Source organism: Megalops cyprinoides, chromosome 17 (genome assembly GCF_013368585.1).
Source record: "Megalops cyprinoides isolate fMegCyp1 chromosome 17, fMegCyp1.pri, whole genome shotgun sequence".
Lineage (NCBI taxonomy): Eukaryota > Metazoa > Chordata > Actinopteri > Elopiformes > Megalopidae > Megalops > Megalops cyprinoides.
This window is the reverse complement of record NC_050599.1, coordinates 29,667,099-29,689,045: the sequence shown is the minus strand read 5'-3', so window position 1 is coordinate 29,689,045 and position 21,947 is coordinate 29,667,099. Positions and strand designations below refer to the sequence as shown.

At 37.9% G+C, this 21,947-nt stretch overlaps 1 protein-coding gene across 1 annotated transcript; it reads left to right on the top strand.

The window, feature by feature from the left end:
* Window positions 1-4,686: 4,686 nt before the first annotated feature.
* Window positions 4,687-13,430, top strand: LOC118791865 (sodium/bile acid cotransporter-like). Its single transcript, XM_036549346.1, has 6 exons — window positions 4,687-4,721; window positions 6,806-7,251; window positions 10,357-10,561; window positions 11,368-11,546; window positions 12,182-12,381; window positions 13,378-13,430. Exons 2-6 carry the CDS (start codon window positions 6,842-6,844, stop codon window positions 13,428-13,430), a joined length of 1,047 nt encoding a protein of 348 aa, XP_036405239.1. The 5' UTR covers window positions 4,687-4,721; window positions 6,806-6,841.
* The last annotated feature ends 8,517 nt before the right edge of the window (window positions 13,431-21,947 follow it).

Below are 21,947 nucleotides of genomic sequence, written 5' to 3'. Positions count from 1 at the left end.
TTGACATAAGTCTGACGCCATAGCTTTCCCCATGCCGTAAGGAGAGCACTGTGATGTGGAGTGTGAGCACCAGTCAGAATGTTGAACAATGTGTATAAATGCAGAAAATGGTTTTTCAGAAGAAAGACAGCATTACTCCTTTTTATCTATTATGTAAGATATACATGCAAAAACACTAAATATATTAATGCTTAATGTTTGAGGTGCCATCTAATATGAAGCATACATATATTGTATGCATTTGAATGTAATTTAACATAATGTTATTCATCAAAAAGTTGTTTAATTAAAGATATTTAGTTCAGTAATTTATGGTCTTTAAAATATCCCTCTCAAATGCATGCAGCTGTTAGGACAGAAAGTATAGGACAGAAATACAGGACCATGTTGATGTCTGCTGAGTTCACCCTATTTGATTTAGACAGTATTTGATTAATGTAAAATGTTGCATTGTATTCATCTGACCAATATATCAATTAAATGTAATAAAGGCATATATGTGGTCCTTATGCCAGAATTAAACAAATGTATATCATATATAATTAACTCTAAAATAGTGAAATAATGAAGTGACTGACATTTGTTTTGAATTTTCCACTTTTTCCACCTTTCAGATGCAGGAGGACTATCACCATAGAAACTGGTGGCCAGAATGTGCAACTGTTCACCACCATCCTGAAAGTGGAATTTCCCCAGAGGTCATTGGACTGTTTGGACCCCTGCTCCTGTTCCCACTCATCCTATTCCAGGTCATGGAGGCCCTGGTGTTTGTGATCCCATGCAGGTGTTGCCAGAGATTCAGAGCACCAGCTAAATGTACATCCTGCTCTGGAAATTTTGATAATGACTGGATGTTTTAGAGGTCATTGTTCAGGAAATGTGTGGACAAACACAACCCCTAGACAGTGAGGAATGAATGTTTTAGTGATGCTTGTGTACCTACGTTTCATATGCCTTTCCTGCTAACCCTCTTGGCTATACCTCTCACCCCCACAGAGAAGTATATGCACCTGGCCGTGGACAGCAAAGTGGAGGAATTGAGGAGGCTTCAGGAGAAACACCAGAAGCCTCACAGAAACTTGTGAACACCCTTGACTTCCCTTCAAGCACACAGAGCACTGGACAGGAACATTCAAAACCTCTGGGCAAAACATAGTAGCAAGAGAGGCTACAAAGCCATGGCTGGCTGCACCTCTGACTGACCAATAAAGCTAAACTATGTAAACTGTGAATCAGCCAGTTACATATTTGGATATCTCACTTTCCCCTCACCCAATTTCAGCTTGCAGGAAATGAGTCAGAAATTAGTCTGTGGTTAGCAAAATACTCCACAGACACATGTGCAATGGGACAAGCAACTAATTGACATATATATTTGTGTATGGAGACTTCAGCTCATGTGAGGACACACCTAGAATAATGGGAAAGCATCTATCCCCTTACCTCCCCCACTCCCCTCTCTCCCCTGTGCTGTTATCCTAAGACACCAAGGAGTAGGGAGGAGAAGACATCATCTCCATAGTCCATTACTTGCTGCTGAGAACAGTCTGTACCTCAGAGATACCATGTTGCTATTAGCAGGAGCATAACTAGGAAAACAGCCCAAAGTTGATACACATTCACAAATAGATACAAAATGAAAAAGGAATACATATGGCCTCTTGCCCTTCTTAGACATTTTTATAGTGAGAGTGAAATTCAGATTGGTCTTAGTGCTTTCATCTATCCAGTTCATTCAGATATGCTGAAGGAAGGAATGAATGATTCAAGAGATGGAGAAATCCACCCCAAGAGCATTGAACCAAAGTCCAAGTGACAGAAGTGCATGAAATTGCCACAACTGCTTGTTTTCTACAATGAATGTAATTATGTAATTTTGTGTTATATTTGTGTTGTATGTAATTTACATTGATTTTATCTCAAATAAAAGTTTTTTTCTCTAGTCTTTGTGGTTTTATTAACAAACTTGTTAGCCTTGTTAGCCTTGTTACTTTAACTAGAAGTCACTGAAATGCAGCTTTGCTTTGACCCGGAAATGTAAGAAAGAGTCAGGGACAGGGGATTGCTGTTGGTGAACATTTATTCCCTGTTGTTACAGGCTGTTGGGTTGTGCGGGTTGCCGAAAACAATAAAGTTGCTTATGGTTTCTTAACAATGATAGCTTATTAGAGCAAAAGGAAAACAGAGCTGCTCATTGAATGGGTTAGGGAAGCTGCACTCATACAACACATGGCACCAACCAACTAATGCAATATTGAAATGCTACAACACTTTACAGTTTTTTACAACTTTTCACACTTAGGTCAATACCATGCCCACTTTTTCAAAACTCTTAACACAGTGTGCTGAAGAACCATGCCTATGAGCACATCAGTTAATATTTCATGCAAAATGCACAACAACCACCAAAACACTTCATAATTCACCCAAAAGTGACTCGTGCTGCCATAACTATAGCAAATGCTCTCTCTCAGCAAGACTAATTTGTCACTCAAAAAACAGAAACAACTCAAAGCATTGCAAAATGCATATATTATGTGTTGCCGTATCCTCTGTTTTTGCATAGATTAGTGCTGCATTGTTAAAAAAAAGTGAAGTAAAGTTTACAATACATATTGTAATACCAAACAAATAAATCTGAAATGCTGCAACATGTTACATGACAGATCTGTGCTACAATTTTTGGGGTATACTATAGTACAACAAGTCTGCAGAAGCTTTTTATTTCTAGTACAGTAAGTGAAACAACACATGATACTACCACTAGAAGTCAGCTGTATCCATAATGCTGATCCATGGTGTCCTCTGTATTTTGGATCAAATTTTTATGAATTTCACATTTACTGCAACAGAAAGAAATCTTTAGCATATCTTATCCACCCCTACATTCCCCCACACCACATAAATATTTGAAGCCAAGCAGCTATCATGACACCAAGAACAAACTTTTTGATCTGTTTGCCCGTCACAATACTGTAGATACCATTATTGAGTGTAGTAAATTCATTGTAGTTGCATTCTTGGGTCACTTTCTCTCACTGATAGCCCATGACTTACATATCCAGCAGTAATAGTGGAAAAATCTTTTCAGTGACAACTACATCTATATTTTGCCTACATACATGCACATTTCAATGCAAATATGACCACTTTTGTATGGATGGTAACAAGGCTGCAAACAAAAAACTGAATAAACTTTCTGCAAAAATCAAAATAATCTCCCTTATTTCAAGTGTATAGTTTCATTTGTCTCTCAAAATGCAGCATATTTCCATCTATAGTGATCTAAATTTTGTTAGGTTTTAAAGTGAAAGTTATAGAGTATCTAAATGTCCGCAAAATTTGCTGTAGTTGTACAGAATTTTGCTGGTGGTGAACATTGACTGAGAGAGGTATTCATGAATTTCGGAAGAAGTGGTGATTGAATGCATTTTGTTTCAAAGCAATGCAAAAGTACACACAGTTTAGTTCACATAGTCTACTGATATGGTAAATGTGTTAAGTGTTTTGAAAAATTGGATATGGTATTGAGACGTGTGAAAATGATTGTAAAAAACTGTAATTAGATGCCCCCACTTTAAAACCCTTAACTGTCCAGTTTCAGCCAAGCGCCCTTTAAGATTGGCAAAAGAATCCCCATTACATTACTGGCATTTAGCAGATGCTCTTATCCAGAGTAACCTACATCAGTTACAGTTTTTTCTACAATGTCATCCATTTAAACAGCTGGTTATTTACTGAGGTAATTGTGGGTTAAGTACCTTGCCCAGGGGTACAGCAGCAGTGTACCAGCAGGGGATCAAACCGGCAACCTTCCGGTTACGAGTCCTGCTCCTTAATCATTATGCTACACTGCTGCCCATAATTTGTGTGCTGCCCCCCCCAATCCTCATTAGCATCCTCAGTGCAGGGGGGACACTGAGCTGCAGAACATTAGCTAAGAATGCTAAAATATTTTCAAACTGACATGGAACCCCCATTTTTGTTGCCATAGTCCATAGGAAAGATGCACTACATGAAAATTTACCTGGGTTAGAATATGTATTTTAAGAGTGTCTCTTGCCTCAGAGTATCTGTGAAAGCAATGAATATGATGTTATTAAACCAAAGCATGCAGATCCTATTAGCTGCAATGCAGAAACCAAACAACATGATCCAAGTCTTATAATGTGCTAGTTTTTAAGAGGTTTGCCAAACCCAGATTAACTAAAATCATGCCATTCCCCTGTTAATAATACCTGGTTCACTATTCTACACCTTGGACATATCCTGGTGAGACCTCTTTATATAACTTGTTGACAGAAGCAGAAAAGTCAGCTTTCTCATATAATGCTGAATGTATTCATTATTCATTTTGTGAATTATTTCAGCACTTCACAATATTTATCTTGCTCATATCTCTTTAGAATGCAACATTTAGTGTGTCAGCTTTATGGTTTAATTTTTGGTGTTCAAGTTCCATGAAAATAGGGCATACCAATTCCTAGATATCTCTGAAATGTTAATACACTTGTGTCCAAAGGCTGTGAATGATAACAGAAACAGCCCATGTGATTGTAGCCCAGGACTAAGAACTCACTGTTCGAATATCTTACAAATATTTATGACACAGATAAATAATCACCCTGTTGCTTAACAAGGCTTCTTAAAGAGTACACAGTCCTACAGACTATCACTCCATGCATTCTCAGCAAGAGGATAAAGTGGGATCCACTGTCAAGGTAAAAATGAAAAATCTTTGTTTAGATTTTCAATCAATGAAGTAGCATTTTCTTTTACTTTTGATTGGATTTCAGAAATACCCTTGGAAAAGAATGCTTTACCATATAAGGCTCAGCACTTACAAAAATGTTTGTTATTGTTTCCATTAAAGTTTTTATCACAGTGCAGTAATAACAGCTATTATTATTGTCAGTATTAAGTAACACAACTACATGGTATGCAGCATAATTTGATTTCATTTGATTAGTTAATGTAGCATATTCTGTGTATGACACAATTTATATTGGAGCGATTGAATGGTACCAGTTCTTAAGTTCTAAATTCAGTTATTGTATACTGTTCTGGTGACACTATGAGTGATGAGGAAAAATAGCTTCTTCTGCAGTCATACTTTCACTCTCCACTGAAATGAGACCAGTCTTATTTCACTGGAGAAGACACATACATGCCCAAAGATGCATGATGTGACACAGTTCACACACAATAGAAAAATGTTCTGAAGGATGTGGTTCCAGGCAGGTGACAAACAAGCAGCACTAGAATGAAGACAGGGTAAAATGGCCTCTGAGCTTCATAGTCATCACATGGTACTAAGATTAAAAAAAGCTGCTACAATCTCCTAGTGAATGTAGTTACAGCTTTCATGGTATCACAATCTGAATTTTTTGACTCCTTTCATTCTATACACTGCTTGTGTACTGACTGGAATGTCACTTCCCTGGCATTGTAGATCTGAATAGAGGGAGATGACAGAGAGACAGTCCATGATGATAACAAGAAGAGCCATTCGATCCAGAAGTTGTGTAAGAGCTGATCTATTTGAGAACCACAAACAACAAATCCACTGCCACCCCCAATCAGCAATTACACAAGCCACATATTAAAAGAGAGTAAAACACAATAGTCCATTTTCAGGGTTCATGTAAGTATCAGCTATGACTGATCAACACCCTTTGGAGGTCAGTGCTGTACTCTTTCACCAACAATAGGAATGGTAAAATATTTTTCCCTACCTCCACTCACCTCCAGTCTAGCCACAGTTTTTGTGTCCTGGTTTTGACCAGGTGCTTTACACCTGAAATCCTTGAAAGAGAGGATTAATTTACAGGTAGGTGTGTGTAGACACCTCACTGCCCATGGAGATCCCATTCGAGTTCCCAATAAAAGCCAGGGGGGTGAGGGTGCAGTGTGCTGCCCAGGAGAATGCCCCCCCTCTGGAGGTGTTATGTGGCAGCCAATATGCGGTTGACTGAGACAGTACACCAGGGTTAGAGCACACATATGGGGCATACAACCACATACAACCACTGAGAGATCACACCTTGCAAAGGCAGGCAAAGGTTCTCCTTTATCATAAAGACAGGAGCTGAAATACTTATGATGTTGCTCCTGATATTGTTCTGGTCACATAAATGTGTTTGGTTTCTTCTGGGAGAAAAAAGAGACTTGTCTCAGATCTGTAGGTGTGAGAACTGAAATGTACTTTTATGAAGGAAGAAAATCTAGCATGAAATGCTGAATGCTTTTGTAACACTTTTGGAAAGACACATGCTAGTCAGTGATGCAGATTTGGGTGTCCTTCATCTTATTTCATTATAATTCAAATGATTTCATTATTTCAGTTGTCTTACTGATATGCTGCCCTATGTTCAAAGCCACTGCAAGATAAACAGAGGATTACATTTTCTTGAATGATAATGTGTCCATCAGTAGTGGTAAAGATCCCACCAATGACACTGCCAAACTGCTTCCAAGACTGTTTGTATTTGTTTGACAGCAGAGCAGCTGGGTTTCAAGGCAATTTAGAAGGGTCTGATAGCTAACCAGATTGTTTTGATGGATGAACCAGCTGGTTTTGATGGCAAACTGAATGGGTTTTACTTCATAAAAGATGGGTTAACAGTTTATTCAATCATGTTATTTAAATATCCTGTTGACATGAGTATGAGCTGAAGTGGAATCAGGACAAAAGACTGTGCAAGTAAGGCAGTGACAAGGCAAGGACCTAGACAGTTAATCAAAACACTCCAACACATTCCGTGTTTGAGTTTGATGTCCTTGTATTGCTCTGTGTCTCTCACAGTTCTGGGTCTGGTGAGGACAGAAGAACAGATCTGGGATGGAGGGCATCATGAACCAGACATTGTATGATTATCCAACCCTTGGGAGCCACAGTGCCTCCTATAACACTACACTCCACAACAGTACAGCATCTTTCCAGCCTTCGCTCTCTCCTATGATGGATAAGATCCTGAGTGCTATCACCATCATCATTCTCCTCTTCACCATGGTATCCCTGGGCTGCACTATGGAGATCCTCAAGATCAAGGCCCACATCGTCCGGCCCAAAGGGGTTGCCATCGCTCTGGTGGCCCAGTATGGCATTATGCCCCTTGCTGCCTTCTCCCTGGCCAAGCTGTTCCAGCTAGGCCCCATTGAGTCTGTGACTGTGCTAATCTGTGGCTGCTCTCCAGGAGGGAACCTGTCCAACATCTTAGCACTGGCTGCCCAAGGTGACATGAATCTCAGGTAACACTGCAGCGTCCGTCACTATTACTGTTCCTCTCTTTCCTAAAGGTAAGGATGAATAGCATACACACAGATTCAACAACATGAATAACATATGCTCATTTTTTTGCAGGCAATGGATAGACTATATTTAATCATTCTAAATCAGTCATATTTTGACCCAAGTCTAACTTGAACCAAATTCTTATGGTCCAGTTTAAGGTATCTTAAATTGACCCTGAATCCAACCCAAATAAGGCATTACAAAATAAAATAAAGTATATCTCCATTGAGATTCGACTATCAACAAAACTACATTCACATTTAGTTCTTTGGCAGAAACTCTTACCTAATGCAACTTATGAAAGTGCAATCAACAGGATAATGCAATTAGCTTCACAGATACTAAAACATTACCGCCATCCTTGACATATAGTTCCATTATGGCAAATATTGTCAAAGTGGGATTAAGGGCATACCACTTTAAATTATTACTGCTCAACCTTAAACTTATACCATACACCCTCCAATGCCACAAGTTTACAATTGAGTTGTTTACAACTGAGCTGTCTTTTAATAATGCCACGGCAACACCTTACGGTGACACCACATACTAACTCATTATCAGTGTTAGAGGTACGGGGGCCCAGGTGTATTTTGAATAGGTGGGTTTGTAATCCAATAGAAAATGGACAGTGATCTTGCAGTTCAGACAGCAGTGGAGAGCTTGTTCCATTCAAGGCAAATAAGGGATGTGAATGTGACATGCAATTCTTCCAGGAGAGGATGACTAGGTGTCCAGAGGTGGTGGAACAAAGCGGCCTGGCCAGAAAGTAGAATGTGATGGGGGACTGCAAGTATTGGGGTGCAGTTTCTGTTACAGCTCCATAGGCTAGCACCAGAGTTTACCTAAGTCATACAGGTTGCAATTGCAGACAGATAAGGAGAGGTGTGACATGAGAGCATTTGGCAATAGATGAGAGGAGCTGCTACATTCTGGCTTATCTGGAGAGGTCTGATGGCACTTGCAGGGAGGCCAACCAGAAGATTTCCAGTTGTCCAGTGTGAAAAGCACCAAGGTTTGAATCAAGAATTTCACCAAGTTGGTTTTAAGAAGACAGATTTTATAGATGTTGAAGAACATGAATCTGCAGCTCTGTGTCACTGCTGCTGTTTTGTTGAAGAAGGACAGGTTAGTGTTTAGCTCAAGCCCAGGTTCTTGGAGCTCTAGAATGATGACACAGTCATATTGTTGAGGGAGAAAGAGAGGTCATTAAGCGGTGGTGACTGCAATGGCATGTAGAGAAGTTCAGTGTTGGACAGACTGAGTTTGAGAAGTTTGCTGATCTCAAACTCAGTGTGGCTCATTAATCATAGATATGTGTATCTTGTCCAAGAGGGATTTTGGTAAAGCATGTGAGCTATTTACATTGATGAAGGTGAGTGACAGTAACTGATACACTTCTAAAATACTGCAGATTTTCACTTATATTATAAATACATTCCTTGCATATGTGATTTCATATTTTGGAATATATCAACTTGACTTTCAATATGGAAATTATGTATTTCCCCAGGGGTTGCACAATGGAGGTTGTAGATACTATCTGGAGAAGAACAATAGTATTTTGAGGATTCTTGATGACAAGCTTAAATTTACCAACCACATTGCTATGACTAAAATATTATGCAGATTCACGCTGTACAACATCAGGAAAATCAGGCCCTACTTATCTGAATATGCTGAGCAGCTCCTTGTCCAGGCACTGGTTATCTCCCGGCTGGACTACTGCAATGCTCTCTTGGCTGGCCTACCTGCATACACTATTAAGCCTCTGCAGTTGATACAGGATGTGGCTGCATGTCTGGTTTTCAATCAACCAAAAAGGGCTCACGTTACACCTCTCTTGGTCTCGCTCCACTGGCTCCTTGTAGCTGCCCGCATTATGTTCAAGGCCTTGATGCTTGCATACAGGGTAACCAATGGAAGTGCACCTATCTACCTGAACTCACTGCTGTAACCCTATGCTCCCTCCCGACCACTATGCTCTGCTACCGAGTGGTCCCGTCGCATCGTGGAGTAAAATCACTATCCAGGACTTTCTCTGCTGTTGTCCCTTGATGGTGGAATGAACTTCCACATTTCATCTGTTCTGCTGAGTCCCTCTTTGTCTTCAAGAAACATCTCAAGACACAGCTTTTCTGCTCTCACCTGAGCACCTGAAACACTACCCCCTAAAGGAACTTCTCATGTCTCAAACTGTCTGCTACTAAACTATAAAATAAGATTATAAAAAAGTAATCTAATGGTTTAACACACTTGTTAGCTTTACCTGCTGGTTTGCACCTTGCCTGGCCAACCTTTGAAACCTGGTCATGCAGTGCTTCCAGTATTGTTGACTCTATAAGGTTTTTCGCTTGTGTTGTGTTGTACCTCATATGTAAGTGGCTTTGGATAAAAGCGTATGCCAAATGAATAAATGTAATGTAAATGCTGATGAGTTGACTGAACTACATTACACTGACCCGATTGTAAAAATCGATTATGATTAATACAATACAGATCAGCATGTTCTGAACACAACCTACAGGTTAATAAACCCTTTGACTCCATATCATGCGACATATAGTGGTCTTATTTCATGACATTTTAAACCAATCATATTACATTTATCTTGAAAATAATCTTATCTAATTTATTAATGAACATTGCTTTTGCCACAGTCAGACTTGAATGCTATAAATCTGTTAAATTAGTTTGTACACAAAAATACAAATAAACATACTATACCTAATATGTCCTTAGAGCTTGCATTTGTTTTTGTTTTCTATTTAGGGCTCTTACCAGTGATGTTCCCTTGATGCTCAGTGATGTTCTTTCGGTGCTTTCAGTGATTAGATTTTTTTTACAGCCATTCCAAGTTATTGATTTTCTGTTTTACAAAAACACACAACAATGAAAAAAGTACCTTGGCATGCACCTATTAGAAGTAATAATAAAGTAAACGTAATACTCATAGAGAAGTCTCTAACATTTAACAACATGTTTGACCTTGCTTACATCTCACACATATGAACAATTTGTGTGGTTTAGGCTTAGGTTGATGGCCTTTTTCTCTCTGGCAGCATTGTGATGACCACCTGCTCCACCATTCTGGCTCTGGGCATGATGCCATTACTGCTCTACCTGTACTGCCAGAGCATACCCAACCTGAAGAGCAGTGTGCCCTACACTGGCATCATCCTGGCCCTGGTCATGACCCTGGTACCCTGTGCCATTGGCATTGCTATCAATCACCGTGCACCACGCTATTCTCCCATCATCACCAAGGTGACATGCTCACTACCTAACTGCATCTGCCAGGTTTCCCACATAGGCACAGCGTCTTAAAGACATTGTATGAAACCGTCCCTCAGACTTGCTGTGCTTTAAAGAAAGTTTCCACTCTGCATTAGTTCACCTAACATTTTATGACCAAAGCACCCTGATTAAAGAGACTAGTTCAAGGAAACAAATGATTTTCTAAATGCATCTGAATAGGAGGAAAAAGTCAATGAATTATTCTGCAGTTGCATGTTATTGTTAAACATGTGCTCCTTATTTATTCAAACAGTGCAGGAAGTTCTCTGTTGCAACAAGACAGAACATACACTGTAAACCTTAATCTACCCAGTGGTTAAACAGTCTCTGGCATAGTCTCCCAAGGAATAAACAGTCCATTAATTTAATTCACCTAATGTGGCACTATTTTAGGGTCAGAAGTCACCTGCAATGTATAGGACAGTTACATGATCAATTTTTATACAGCTCTCATCTTCTGAATGCAAATATAGTGTTAGGATTTCTGAAAGACAACAAGTGAAGCAGACATTATACCTCTAGTGTCTCCAGGCTTTGAGGCTGCTCAGGAGTTTGGACTCAGCACACCATGCATGCTAAAAATACCCTCTTTTTATATGTGTGGGAATGCTGTTGTGTTAATGTCTAGGTCTTACATCTAGCTGTCATTCAGGTAATAAAGGTATTACCAAGGTGAAGTTCCTTCAACATAGATGTCAGTCTCACTGAGAGCCAGTTCTATAGAGGGTTTTACACACAGCCACCTACAGCCGGCTCTGCTTTGATGTAATCCACAGGTCGGGATGTGTATTTTACTCATTGGATCTGTGACGTTGGTCATCTTGTCTGGCATCACAATTGGAGGCACAATACTGACAATCCTGTCACCCCAGATCATGGCCACTGCGTCACTACTGCCACTGAGTGGCTACCTGTTTGGGTACCTTTTATCCAGCATCTTCAGCCTGAATGGACAGTAAGCAAACAGAACTACTTGCTAGAACATGAGCACCAGATTCAGGGAAGACATTACAGAGTAAATGCTACTACCATCAGTTCTACACTTAGTCAACGACAATGTAAATCAAACGCACGGCATCAAATGCCATTTAAAAGAAAAGAAGGAAGGCAATGTTTTCTGTAATGAAACAAATATTTTGTACACAGTACTGAAAATTTTACTATCAAGTGTTATTCTTCAGAAAAGTGTTAATATCTCTAAGTTACATCAATCATCATGTCTTCAACAGTATGTTGTTTTCTGCTTGACCAAATATCACACACATGCAGCTGAATGAAATACTGGAAATGGGAAAATTTCTGGTAGAGTACTGTACATGTACAGTATAGTATTATATAGTATATAGTATATAGTATATAGTATATAGTATATAGTATATAGTAGTGGTAAGGAGCAGGGCCTGTAACTGAAAGGTTGCTGGTTTGATTCCCTGCTGGGGCACTACTGTTGTATCCTTGGACACTTAACCCACAATTGTCTCAGTAAATATGCACTGATAATATTGTAAGTAGCTCTGGATAAGAGCATCTGCTGTTAGTGAGGCAAAAGACATTTGTTTTAATTTTCACTCTATGTTTCAAACCTTTCAGATGCAGGAGGACTATTGCCATGGAAACTGGTTGCCAGAATGTGCAATTGTGCGCTACCATCCTGAAAGTGGCATTTCCCCCAGAGGTCATTGGACCTCTGTTCCTGTTCCCACTCATCTTCATACTATTCCAAGTCATGGAGGCCCTGGTGTTTGTGATCCTATTTAGGTGTCACCAGAGATTCAGAACACCAGTCGAGGGTATGTCCTGCTCTGAAAATTTTGACGACAGCTTGCCATTTTACGGTCATTGTAAATGAAGACCATAACAAGGAATAAATAAGGAATAAATGTTTTGGTGATGCTAGAGTTCCTGACATTCAATATCAGAGTGTCTGCTAACAGGATTGTTTATCATTCCAAATGCCTCCATGTCAAAAGATTGCAAACTGGAATTACAAAACAGCCCACATCATTAGTAAGGCATCAAGATACTTCTAACCTGTTTTTGTAAATTTGCATTTTTTGTTATTAATGATATGTTTATAGAATTATGTTTAAATATTAAATTATTCAATGAAATGCAATAGAGATAATACACTATATAAGAAAAGGTATTTTCACCCTTTGGAGCATACTAGTAACAGTAGTTGATAGTTTGATACTCTTCATGTATGTATTAGAGCATTAACTTATTATGGTATTATTGACAGTTTATGAAATCTTCTTGGTTTCATTTTTAAATACTCAGAAGCATAAGCAGTTCAATTTGTATTTTCCGTCATTTCCTTGTTACTTCTTTTAAATAAGTAGCTATTTAACTGTCAAGACACTGGTACTCCTTATTTTTGCTGTACATCGGTGTGCAAGTAGTGCTATAGTTCTGTAAAATGTTTACCGTTCTATCTGTTCTGAGTCCACTCTTTTACAGGTAAAATAAAACAGACAGGCAGGTTGTTGGGGAAAGAAGGCAGGCCAGGAAAAGACCCTGGCTATTCGAAGCAGGAGTATAGGCGGCCCGGAGGTCACGCAGGACAGATCAGGAATTTTATGCCCATTTGATTTGTGGGTTAACTTCACAGCACTGTGTTCTTTAAAAGAATACATTACAAGCAGCAACACAGCTTAAAAAACTGGTTCAGCTTTATGGAACTTTTAGTTCAAAAATTGTTTTCCTTCAAAACTAAGGGACCAACAATTGTCCCTTTCCCCACACCTCCTAGAGTAGGAACTAACCCCCTTGTCTCCCTCTAACAGAGAAGGGTGTGTACATGGCCGTGGGCAGTACAGTGGAGGTGAGGGTGCTCTAGAGGCAGCTTTGAGCACCTTACAGAAGCAGTCACAAATGCACCTGGACTTCCTGCCAAGAAAACAGAGCCCTGAACAGGGACATGCCAAATATCCAGCTGACACTAGGATGAGAAGTGCACTGCTGCATTTGCAGAGAGACTCCATGCGACCTCATTGAGAACATCCTGTTCTACTCTCAGAAAAACTCCCAGCCTTCAACATCACTCCACAATGCACAGAGGACAATTCACACTCTATTTGCACAGCAAATCTGAAGCAGTCTTTATACTTTGTTAGCATCAGGGAGTAGAAAATATTCTGTACCTGGTAGTCTTAATAAAGTTACAAACCTGTTAGAACAAAATCTGACTATTTTTATCTGACATAAGGATAGAAAATACATGTAAAATATATTAGTTGAAAATGTAAGATTTACGTGGTCAAACAGGATAATGACCTGGCTAACGTTATAAGCACAGTTGACGTTACTGTGACTGGCAATATGTAGATGGTATACATGGAGTTACCTTTAATTTGTGATTAATGTCCATTCTGTAATATGTAAAAATGAATTACCTGACAGTTTCTCCTTTTTCAAAATTAAGACAAAAGAAAGCAAACAAACAAAATAGCTGGTCAAAAACTTAAAGAGGCTTCACATCAAGCAAATTCATTGGATTTACACCCCCTAAAATATTGCCAAAAACATTAGTTTATTAAAAACTCTGAACAGACTCAGTGGGCAGTGAAAATAATAGGCATGTCCTGTTGTTAAAATGATCAGATTTGAGTTTGTTGGCTCCCACACCTTTCTTCTGGGAAGGAAATACTTTGACTAGTTTTAAAAGTAAAATAAAACTCTGCCTGTCCTCCTTCAGTGCATGAATGCCTAAAGGCAGATGAAGGGTTTTAAGAGTATCAGGGCAGATTGTGGCAATATGACAGTGACAAAGCAATATGTCAATGGAGGGACAAAAACTGACGGAATTTAAGAAAAGTAGCTGGAGGCTTAGCTAGGTAGGTTAGTGACACTTGTGTCTAGCCAACAGTAGTTACTACCATTAAATATAATCTTGTGTAACTTTTTTTACACAAAAATATTTATGTCGACATGTCACATGAAATACCATGAAAAACCTGTCAAATAACAAATGCATTTAATCTCTTAGGCTGCATTCAAATCCAAGTAAACAAGCATTCAGCAAGTAAAGGAATGCATACTTAATGCAGGATCTCATGAGTACATATTTGATGATGGAGGAACAGGGTATTATTTCAGAATGTATTTGTAACACAATCCTTGTATTCATAATAAAAGGAATGCTGGGTTATATGACCAACATGAAATGTATATGTACGTGCATGCAGCTGAAGGAAGCAATCAAAGCCAAGTGCTTAAATTCTTAATTCCCCCAGAAGGAAAAAAAGTACACTGAAGTATACTTAATTTAAGCATACTTAGTATACTTCCATGCACTCATGATTAATATACTAAAGTGTGCTATTTTCAAATGTACTAGTTATATACTTAGTATGGTAATGATATATCATTAGTGCTACTAAAGATATACTTAAATACAACTAAGTGTATTTGACTGTACTATTTTGAGACACCATTAAGATGCACTTAAATATACTTAAGTACATCTTTCTGTACTTTTTAAAAATGTACTTTGTTTCAGCTTGGAGTATATCCGAATCCACCTTTCAGATTACTGTTAATACACTTATAATATATAGGAAATGTATTTATAATTCAATCAAAATGTGTGGATAATACATTGTATATATATATATATATATATATATATATATATACTAACTATACTTACATTAAGTCTACTTCAATGTACCTTTGTATAATTTAATTGAATTTAGAATGAGTTTCAAGTGTGTCAATTAGCAACAAGTAAATTTAAATACATTTTAACACACCTTAATTGTGTGTCGACATAGTCACTTAAGTGCACTTAGGTGAAATGGATGTTAACCGTTTACTTAAACAATACTTTAACACTAAGGGTTATGTGTCTGGTATGAATTCCACTTTAAACTTTACAAGAAATATACTACTTTCTTCAAGTGTATTTAACATCTTTAAAATAAAGGAATTACTTATGAATTTAATTGTATACCCTTACTGGTAGAAACTCAAATTACCAAAAGAAATCTAAGATGCAAGACACAAAATGTGACTCAGACACATTTATTGTTTAGTAAAACAGTTGCACACCCCTTAATCTTTAAAGAAATTTAAAGCAATATTGTCAAACTGACATGCAATCTAGCCACCTAGTTTCAGTCCGAAAGGGGGCTAAACAATAGCATGAGCTTTGAACGCTGAAAATATTGATGCCATAATCTGTGTGTAGGATGGACTTTAAATTACAAAATAAGTAATAATACTGGTTGTACATTAAAAAAATTGGTTGTACTATTTTGTACGTTGTACGTTGTATGTTAAAATGAACAAGGGTCATGGTTATTCTAAGTGACAATATGATTCGCTTTTTTTTTTTTAATTTGTACATGAAATGCAGGCTCACATCTTTTCTGCCTTCACTTGTTTGAAGCATTCGTCGTTGCACTTCTTGCGTATGATCCTCCGGACATCTTGCACTGTTACTTCTTTGAATTTCTCCCTGTAAATTAGAAAAATAAAAAAGACATACTGTCACTTAAAATACCATAAGCACTATTCACTTTAAAGGTCCTGTGTGTATCTTGTGGGATTTTGAAGCTGTCCACAACACTGTGTCAAAAAACATGAAATATCTCCAGTTTCAAATACGCTTCGAACGAAACCGTTATCAATTGCACAAACAATATTGATGTTTTGATTTTTGCACGTTAGTGAGTCGGACAAGACGACAACAGACTCTGAATACAGAAGGATATCAGAAAAGAGGATTTAAATGATTTTGCCTTCAGACTGAAAATAGCTAATAGAAGCTATTCTAGAGGCACTCTTGCAGAGGGCATGTTCTCATTTGTTTACTGAAATCATAACGCACCATCACCACTGATCGAACAGCGAAATAATTCACAAAATACTAATAATAAATTCTACACACAGTGCCTTTAACATAATATAAAAGAGTACAGACAGAACTCTCACTTATTTTGTAATTTAAAGTCTAATAAATGCATCCTACGCACCGATTATGGCATCAATCTTCTCAGGGTCCAAGGCTGGTTTGGATTCAAGGTCTTTGTGCGCTCCAGATTGTCGGCCAGTCAGACTGGATGTAGCCAAGGTTTCCCTTCCAAACACCAGGACAGCGAGATCTCCAATGTAGACGGAAGGATTCAGGCTCTTTATACACTTCAATTGGTGAGCAGATACACAAACTGCAGATCCTGGCATCAGAGGTATCTGAAAAATTTTAATTCAAAGAGCAACATCAACATTTTGGCAAATAACACAAATATTTCAGTCGTTTTGGTATGTAATAAATGCATTTATGTACCTTTTTACAGAATCATGTCGTTCTGAAGAACTTACGAGCACTGAATTCCCCCACAGCAGTTCATAATGCCAGCTATGGTGCTGAGTGGCACAGTCTCCAAAGCGTAAGAAATACCCATTTTAAATACAACTGCAAACCTCCAGTGCAGCGACACATGCTGCAAACAATTATTGGGTCACAGATATACATTAAAAATCCGAAGGCATGTGTTGCAGCACTGGAGGTTTGCAATTGTTTTTAAAATTGTTGTCTTCAGAATGACATGATTCACTATAAAGATGCATGAATGCATTTATTACACATCAAAACAAGTGAGATATTTGTGTTATTTGCCAAACTGTTGATGTTGTCCTTTAAGATATGCTCAGAGAAGGTTTAAAGTCTCTAATTCATTAAACATGTGATGGACTAATCTAAATAACATATACTGCATCATTAAACAACAACTTCAATGACAGTAATAACAAACAATAAATTGCTTTTATATAGCCTACTGTGCTATCCTTCATAGGGGGTTTGTTTATCTGCTATAGCAACTTTTAGTTGATACCACAGCATTCTGTGTATTAGAAACATACCTGGTCTTTAAGATTCCCTGGCACAATGCTCAAAGACGGAGATGGATAAGGATTATCTGATGCACTGTAGGGTGAGGTGGACCATGATGATAGACTTCGCTCCAGTATTGCTTTCAAGGAACTCACAATTGATGGAAAGTCTTTATAAAGAAGTAAAGGTGAAAAAGAAAGAGAAGAATTATATTTACCATGTAATGAGCTAGACAATCACATTTATAATGAGAAGCAGCCTTATGATTTTAACAATAAGGGCATGAAGGCTCACAACTGTAATGTTTGGAAACACTGCAGTTTTACATCATGACATGTTTCTTTCCTAGAGAAATTACCTTTGAGGGCATTGAGGATTTCCTCATAATTACTGACAACTCATTCCTTCAGCCTTTTTATTTTCCTCTCTAAGCCTTTTTACATCCTGCCCTAACTATCTTCTCAAGTCTTCTCTTTCTCTGATTGAGAGTAACTGTAAGACTACAACACAAATGTACAGTACTGTAGTAGTTCCAACTAAGCTCACACACCAAGCAACTCCACTAAATTATTCATCATGTAGCCAGTATACAATCTATCCATATAACTCATTGAACAGATTTACAATTGCATTTTTGCTACCTAAAATTCAAATTTCAAAAAGGTATTAACATGGTAATGCTTACTTGCTGATCAGAAGTGTGCTTCCTTTTAACCATCAACTCTTCTTTTAAGCTTTCAATCATTTTGTTTGCTGCCTCCTTCTCATGGCAGCATTCCTTTTTGCTGTTTAAAAACAGAATAAAATAATTACATTATTGTAAATAAATATTTTAACAAATAAAACCACTGGAATTAATTGGTAAATGGCTAAGAATTAGACTAGTACTGATTTATTTAGCACATTCAAATATTATGTTGCTGGTAGATTGAAATATACCTTTTTGACTTTTGCTGGTCAGTCTTCTTCTCCATCAAACATCTTCGTGGGTTTTATTTTCCTTTTGGGTCCATAGGTCCAAATGTCTTCTCCTTTGATAACTGATCCCGTTTCTCACAGAACTCGTTGTAGTTGTCTGTTAAAAAATAATGTTAGTTAACAAGGTAAACTCAAAACATCTTGAAAATAAGGCACGCACATAAGCATGACATACAGGCATTATAGCTAACGTTACTACTTGGGGATATACATTAGTTAGCTGGCAAGTTAACGTTATACCAGAGACTACTGTTATAACAATAGCGTTAGCTGTAGTTAACGTTATGTTGACAACTTATACAGACAGCATTGTTTTAACATTAGAACATCTATGGAACATCTGGGTCAATTGCAGCCGGTTGCACCAGCAGAGCGTAAGTTCGATCTTTACCTAGTTTGAACGTAAATCGAGTTTACGAGCAACTAAAAGCTGGAGTTTAAACCTAAATATCTAGACTATATAGATAGATATAAACCTAGAAAGCTCAAACGTTATCTAGCTTTCTAGATAGGTCCGTTAGGTCGTCAAAAAATAATTTAAAGGAACTGGTTGATCGAGTTGTTGTGTCCAACTTTACGTCATCATCAGCTAAAAAATAAACGCGTTGCCTTCTGTTCTGCCCGCGCTGTGCCATCTTGCTTGCACCCACCCATCGTCCCCTTCTAGATATGGACATTAAGTTATTTCTTTACCAGAGATGCATTGCTGCACTGCAAAAACCGAATTTTAAGAAAGTAAAAAAGTCTTGTTTCTAGTAATTTTTTTCTTATATTTTTGCCAAAAAGAAAAATGATCTTATCAAGCAAGTTTTAGATTAGAAAATTTATCTTATATTAAGAAAACATATCTAGCATTTTCTTAATAAGATATTTCAGCTAACATTGAGCTACATTCAACTCGAAACTAGCTTCAACAATGATTTGAAATACATTTCAGCAAAGGGAAGAGGCTGTTTTTCTTATTTTAAGAGTATGACCCCCTGCAAAATTTCTTAATTTAAGAATTACACAAACGTAAGTCTGTCATGTGATTTTATTAATAGAAGCTTTACAAAGGCATGTGCAGCTGGTGCCACAGAGTAAGATGTTCATGTACATGCAAAACATTCTCTAAAATATACTTTAAATGTAACAAGGACCAATACTTAAACAAGTTTACCTATGTTGATGCATCAATCCCCACTATGTTTTTAAACAGACTGTGCTGCCTCACAAGTTACATTCCTTATAGGAGAACTGCATGTGACCATTATACATGAGAGACAGCTGTGGAACTGCTAGGAATACATTATCAACTCTAAAGTGTAACTATCAGTAACAAGTGTAAGATAATGTGCATAATACAAAGTGAAGAAAAAATAATCTCAGTTATCTCTTACAATACATCAGATGAGGCATTGTGTAAACCAATCACATCCTCCAGGTAATATCTGATTGGTATATATGTCATATCTTTATGTGAAAAACTGTAATACAGGGTGTAATCCAAAAGCTTTTCAGCAGAGACCAGTTCAGTTGCTTGTGCCATGAGTGGAACCTCTATTTTATAAAGCATGTAATCTCTGTCATAACAGATAGTGTTGTGCTGCTGGAGCTCAAAACAATACAATGATGAATTTATGACATATATATTTTTAACAAGTCCAAACACAGGTAAGTTATCTGAATTTACTGCACTTACAAGCAGTGTCTTCCCCTGTATATATTTGTTGCCATTCTGGTTAAGCCATTTTACTGACAGTGCACTGTTTATTTCATCATTTCCAAAGAAGACCCTCATTTTGTCTTTTAAGTATGACATGCTTTTTATTTCTGATGCAGGTCCCAATACACACTCATTTGAAAAAATTGGGTGTTCACAACTACTTAGATTCTGGCAACATTCATACATTTGATTATGCCTTATTAAAGACTTGCACACATTTTTGAAATTTATTTTTGGGACCCATTGTTTTAACAAACAATGTTTTGATTCAAATCTCATGCACATATGACAAACCATTGGTCCCAGTGCTTTAATCTGTGATTAAACATAGATAATGCTGTTCTGGAGTTATTATCTGGAAAAAGGTGCTTCATATGTTTTAAATGGTTCTCATGGAGTTCTTTCAATTTGTCAATAGTCTGCAGACCAATAACAGGAGCAAACAAAATTTGAACAATCTCTATGAGTTCGAGAATGACAGTGTGGTATTCATTTGTTTTAGCTGTATCAAACAGAAATGGCAATATTTTTAGTAGAACAAGCATTTGACCTGAGGACTGCTTTAACTTATTATCACTTGAAGCTAATGTGCTGTAGACTACAGGGCTTGATTTATCTCTAACATCCAGTGGAGAGTAAGCAAAACCAATTATTGCAGCATTGAGAGCATCCAAATCAATTTGTCCTAAAAGAACTAAATGTTTTATCACACACTTGATTTCTAATGGAGCAATACCTTCAAGAATTATGTGCATCATATCTTGGGGTGTTTGTTGTATAAGGTTAAAGGCTGGGAACTCTACCAGTTTACTCTTTCTGTTTGTCCCATATGTAGTTTTTAAGCTGTTTTGAAGAAACTCAGTGTTAGCCTTTTCAATGTCATTACACTGCCTGATATGTCTCTCAATTGTCCAAAGTAATCCTCATTAAAGTACATTTGCATATCCTCAAATGAGCATTCACATTGGCGGCATTTACTATAAGCAAAACCAGCACCCTCTTTAAATCCACATAACTCATGTTGAGCTAAAGTGTCTCCACAAAGTGAAACTAATGCTCCAAATATTTTACGTTCGCCATTCCCAATGTGAATTGAAACACCATCATATAGCTTTACTAAATCTTCATGCAACTGTAACCGGTAGAATGGAATGACCATTGCAGCCACCGTAGTGCTTGTTTGCGGTCACGCCCCCTTCTATGCTGCTACGGAAGTTAGCCGTGCAAACAATTAACTTGCCACACAGGGCAGGCATATATATAGGCTAGATAAGATGCACGGAGCTGAACTGCTCCTCTGCATACCTTTGGTTTCCGTGTGCCATAATATTCCTGATCTGAGGTAGGTTCCTGACTTGATTGTGTTTGTCGATTGGGTGTTGTGGGCAAGCTTCCATTACTTCCACGGTAACCAATATACTGCACTCAACAGGTGGTTGCTGGCATCCTGGGTTTGATGAGTTTTGCGAACTCTTTGCGAACTTTCGTCGGCGCAGCTAGTATTTCGGTACTGGTGATCGCAACTGTCGGTACCTAAAAAAAGGGGTAACGATAATTACTTTGGCTAGCTGGGTCTGACTTTGTGTGTACCCCCTAACAACATTCTTGACCTTATGAAATAGCAACTCCCGCAAGCACGGAGCTGTGAACCGATTGGTCTTTTTTGGAGTTTCTGCTTGAGTTGTATTATGTTGGACCTGTTTTTGATTTGGTTTTTGTTTCTTTCCTTTGAGTAGGTGCTGAGGTTCTCCTGGGGGGAGGCTAGACACTCGGTGGTGAGGTCCCGTCACTGCATGGTTTGCTTATAGGTTGCCCTGGAGTTCACAGAAGGTACA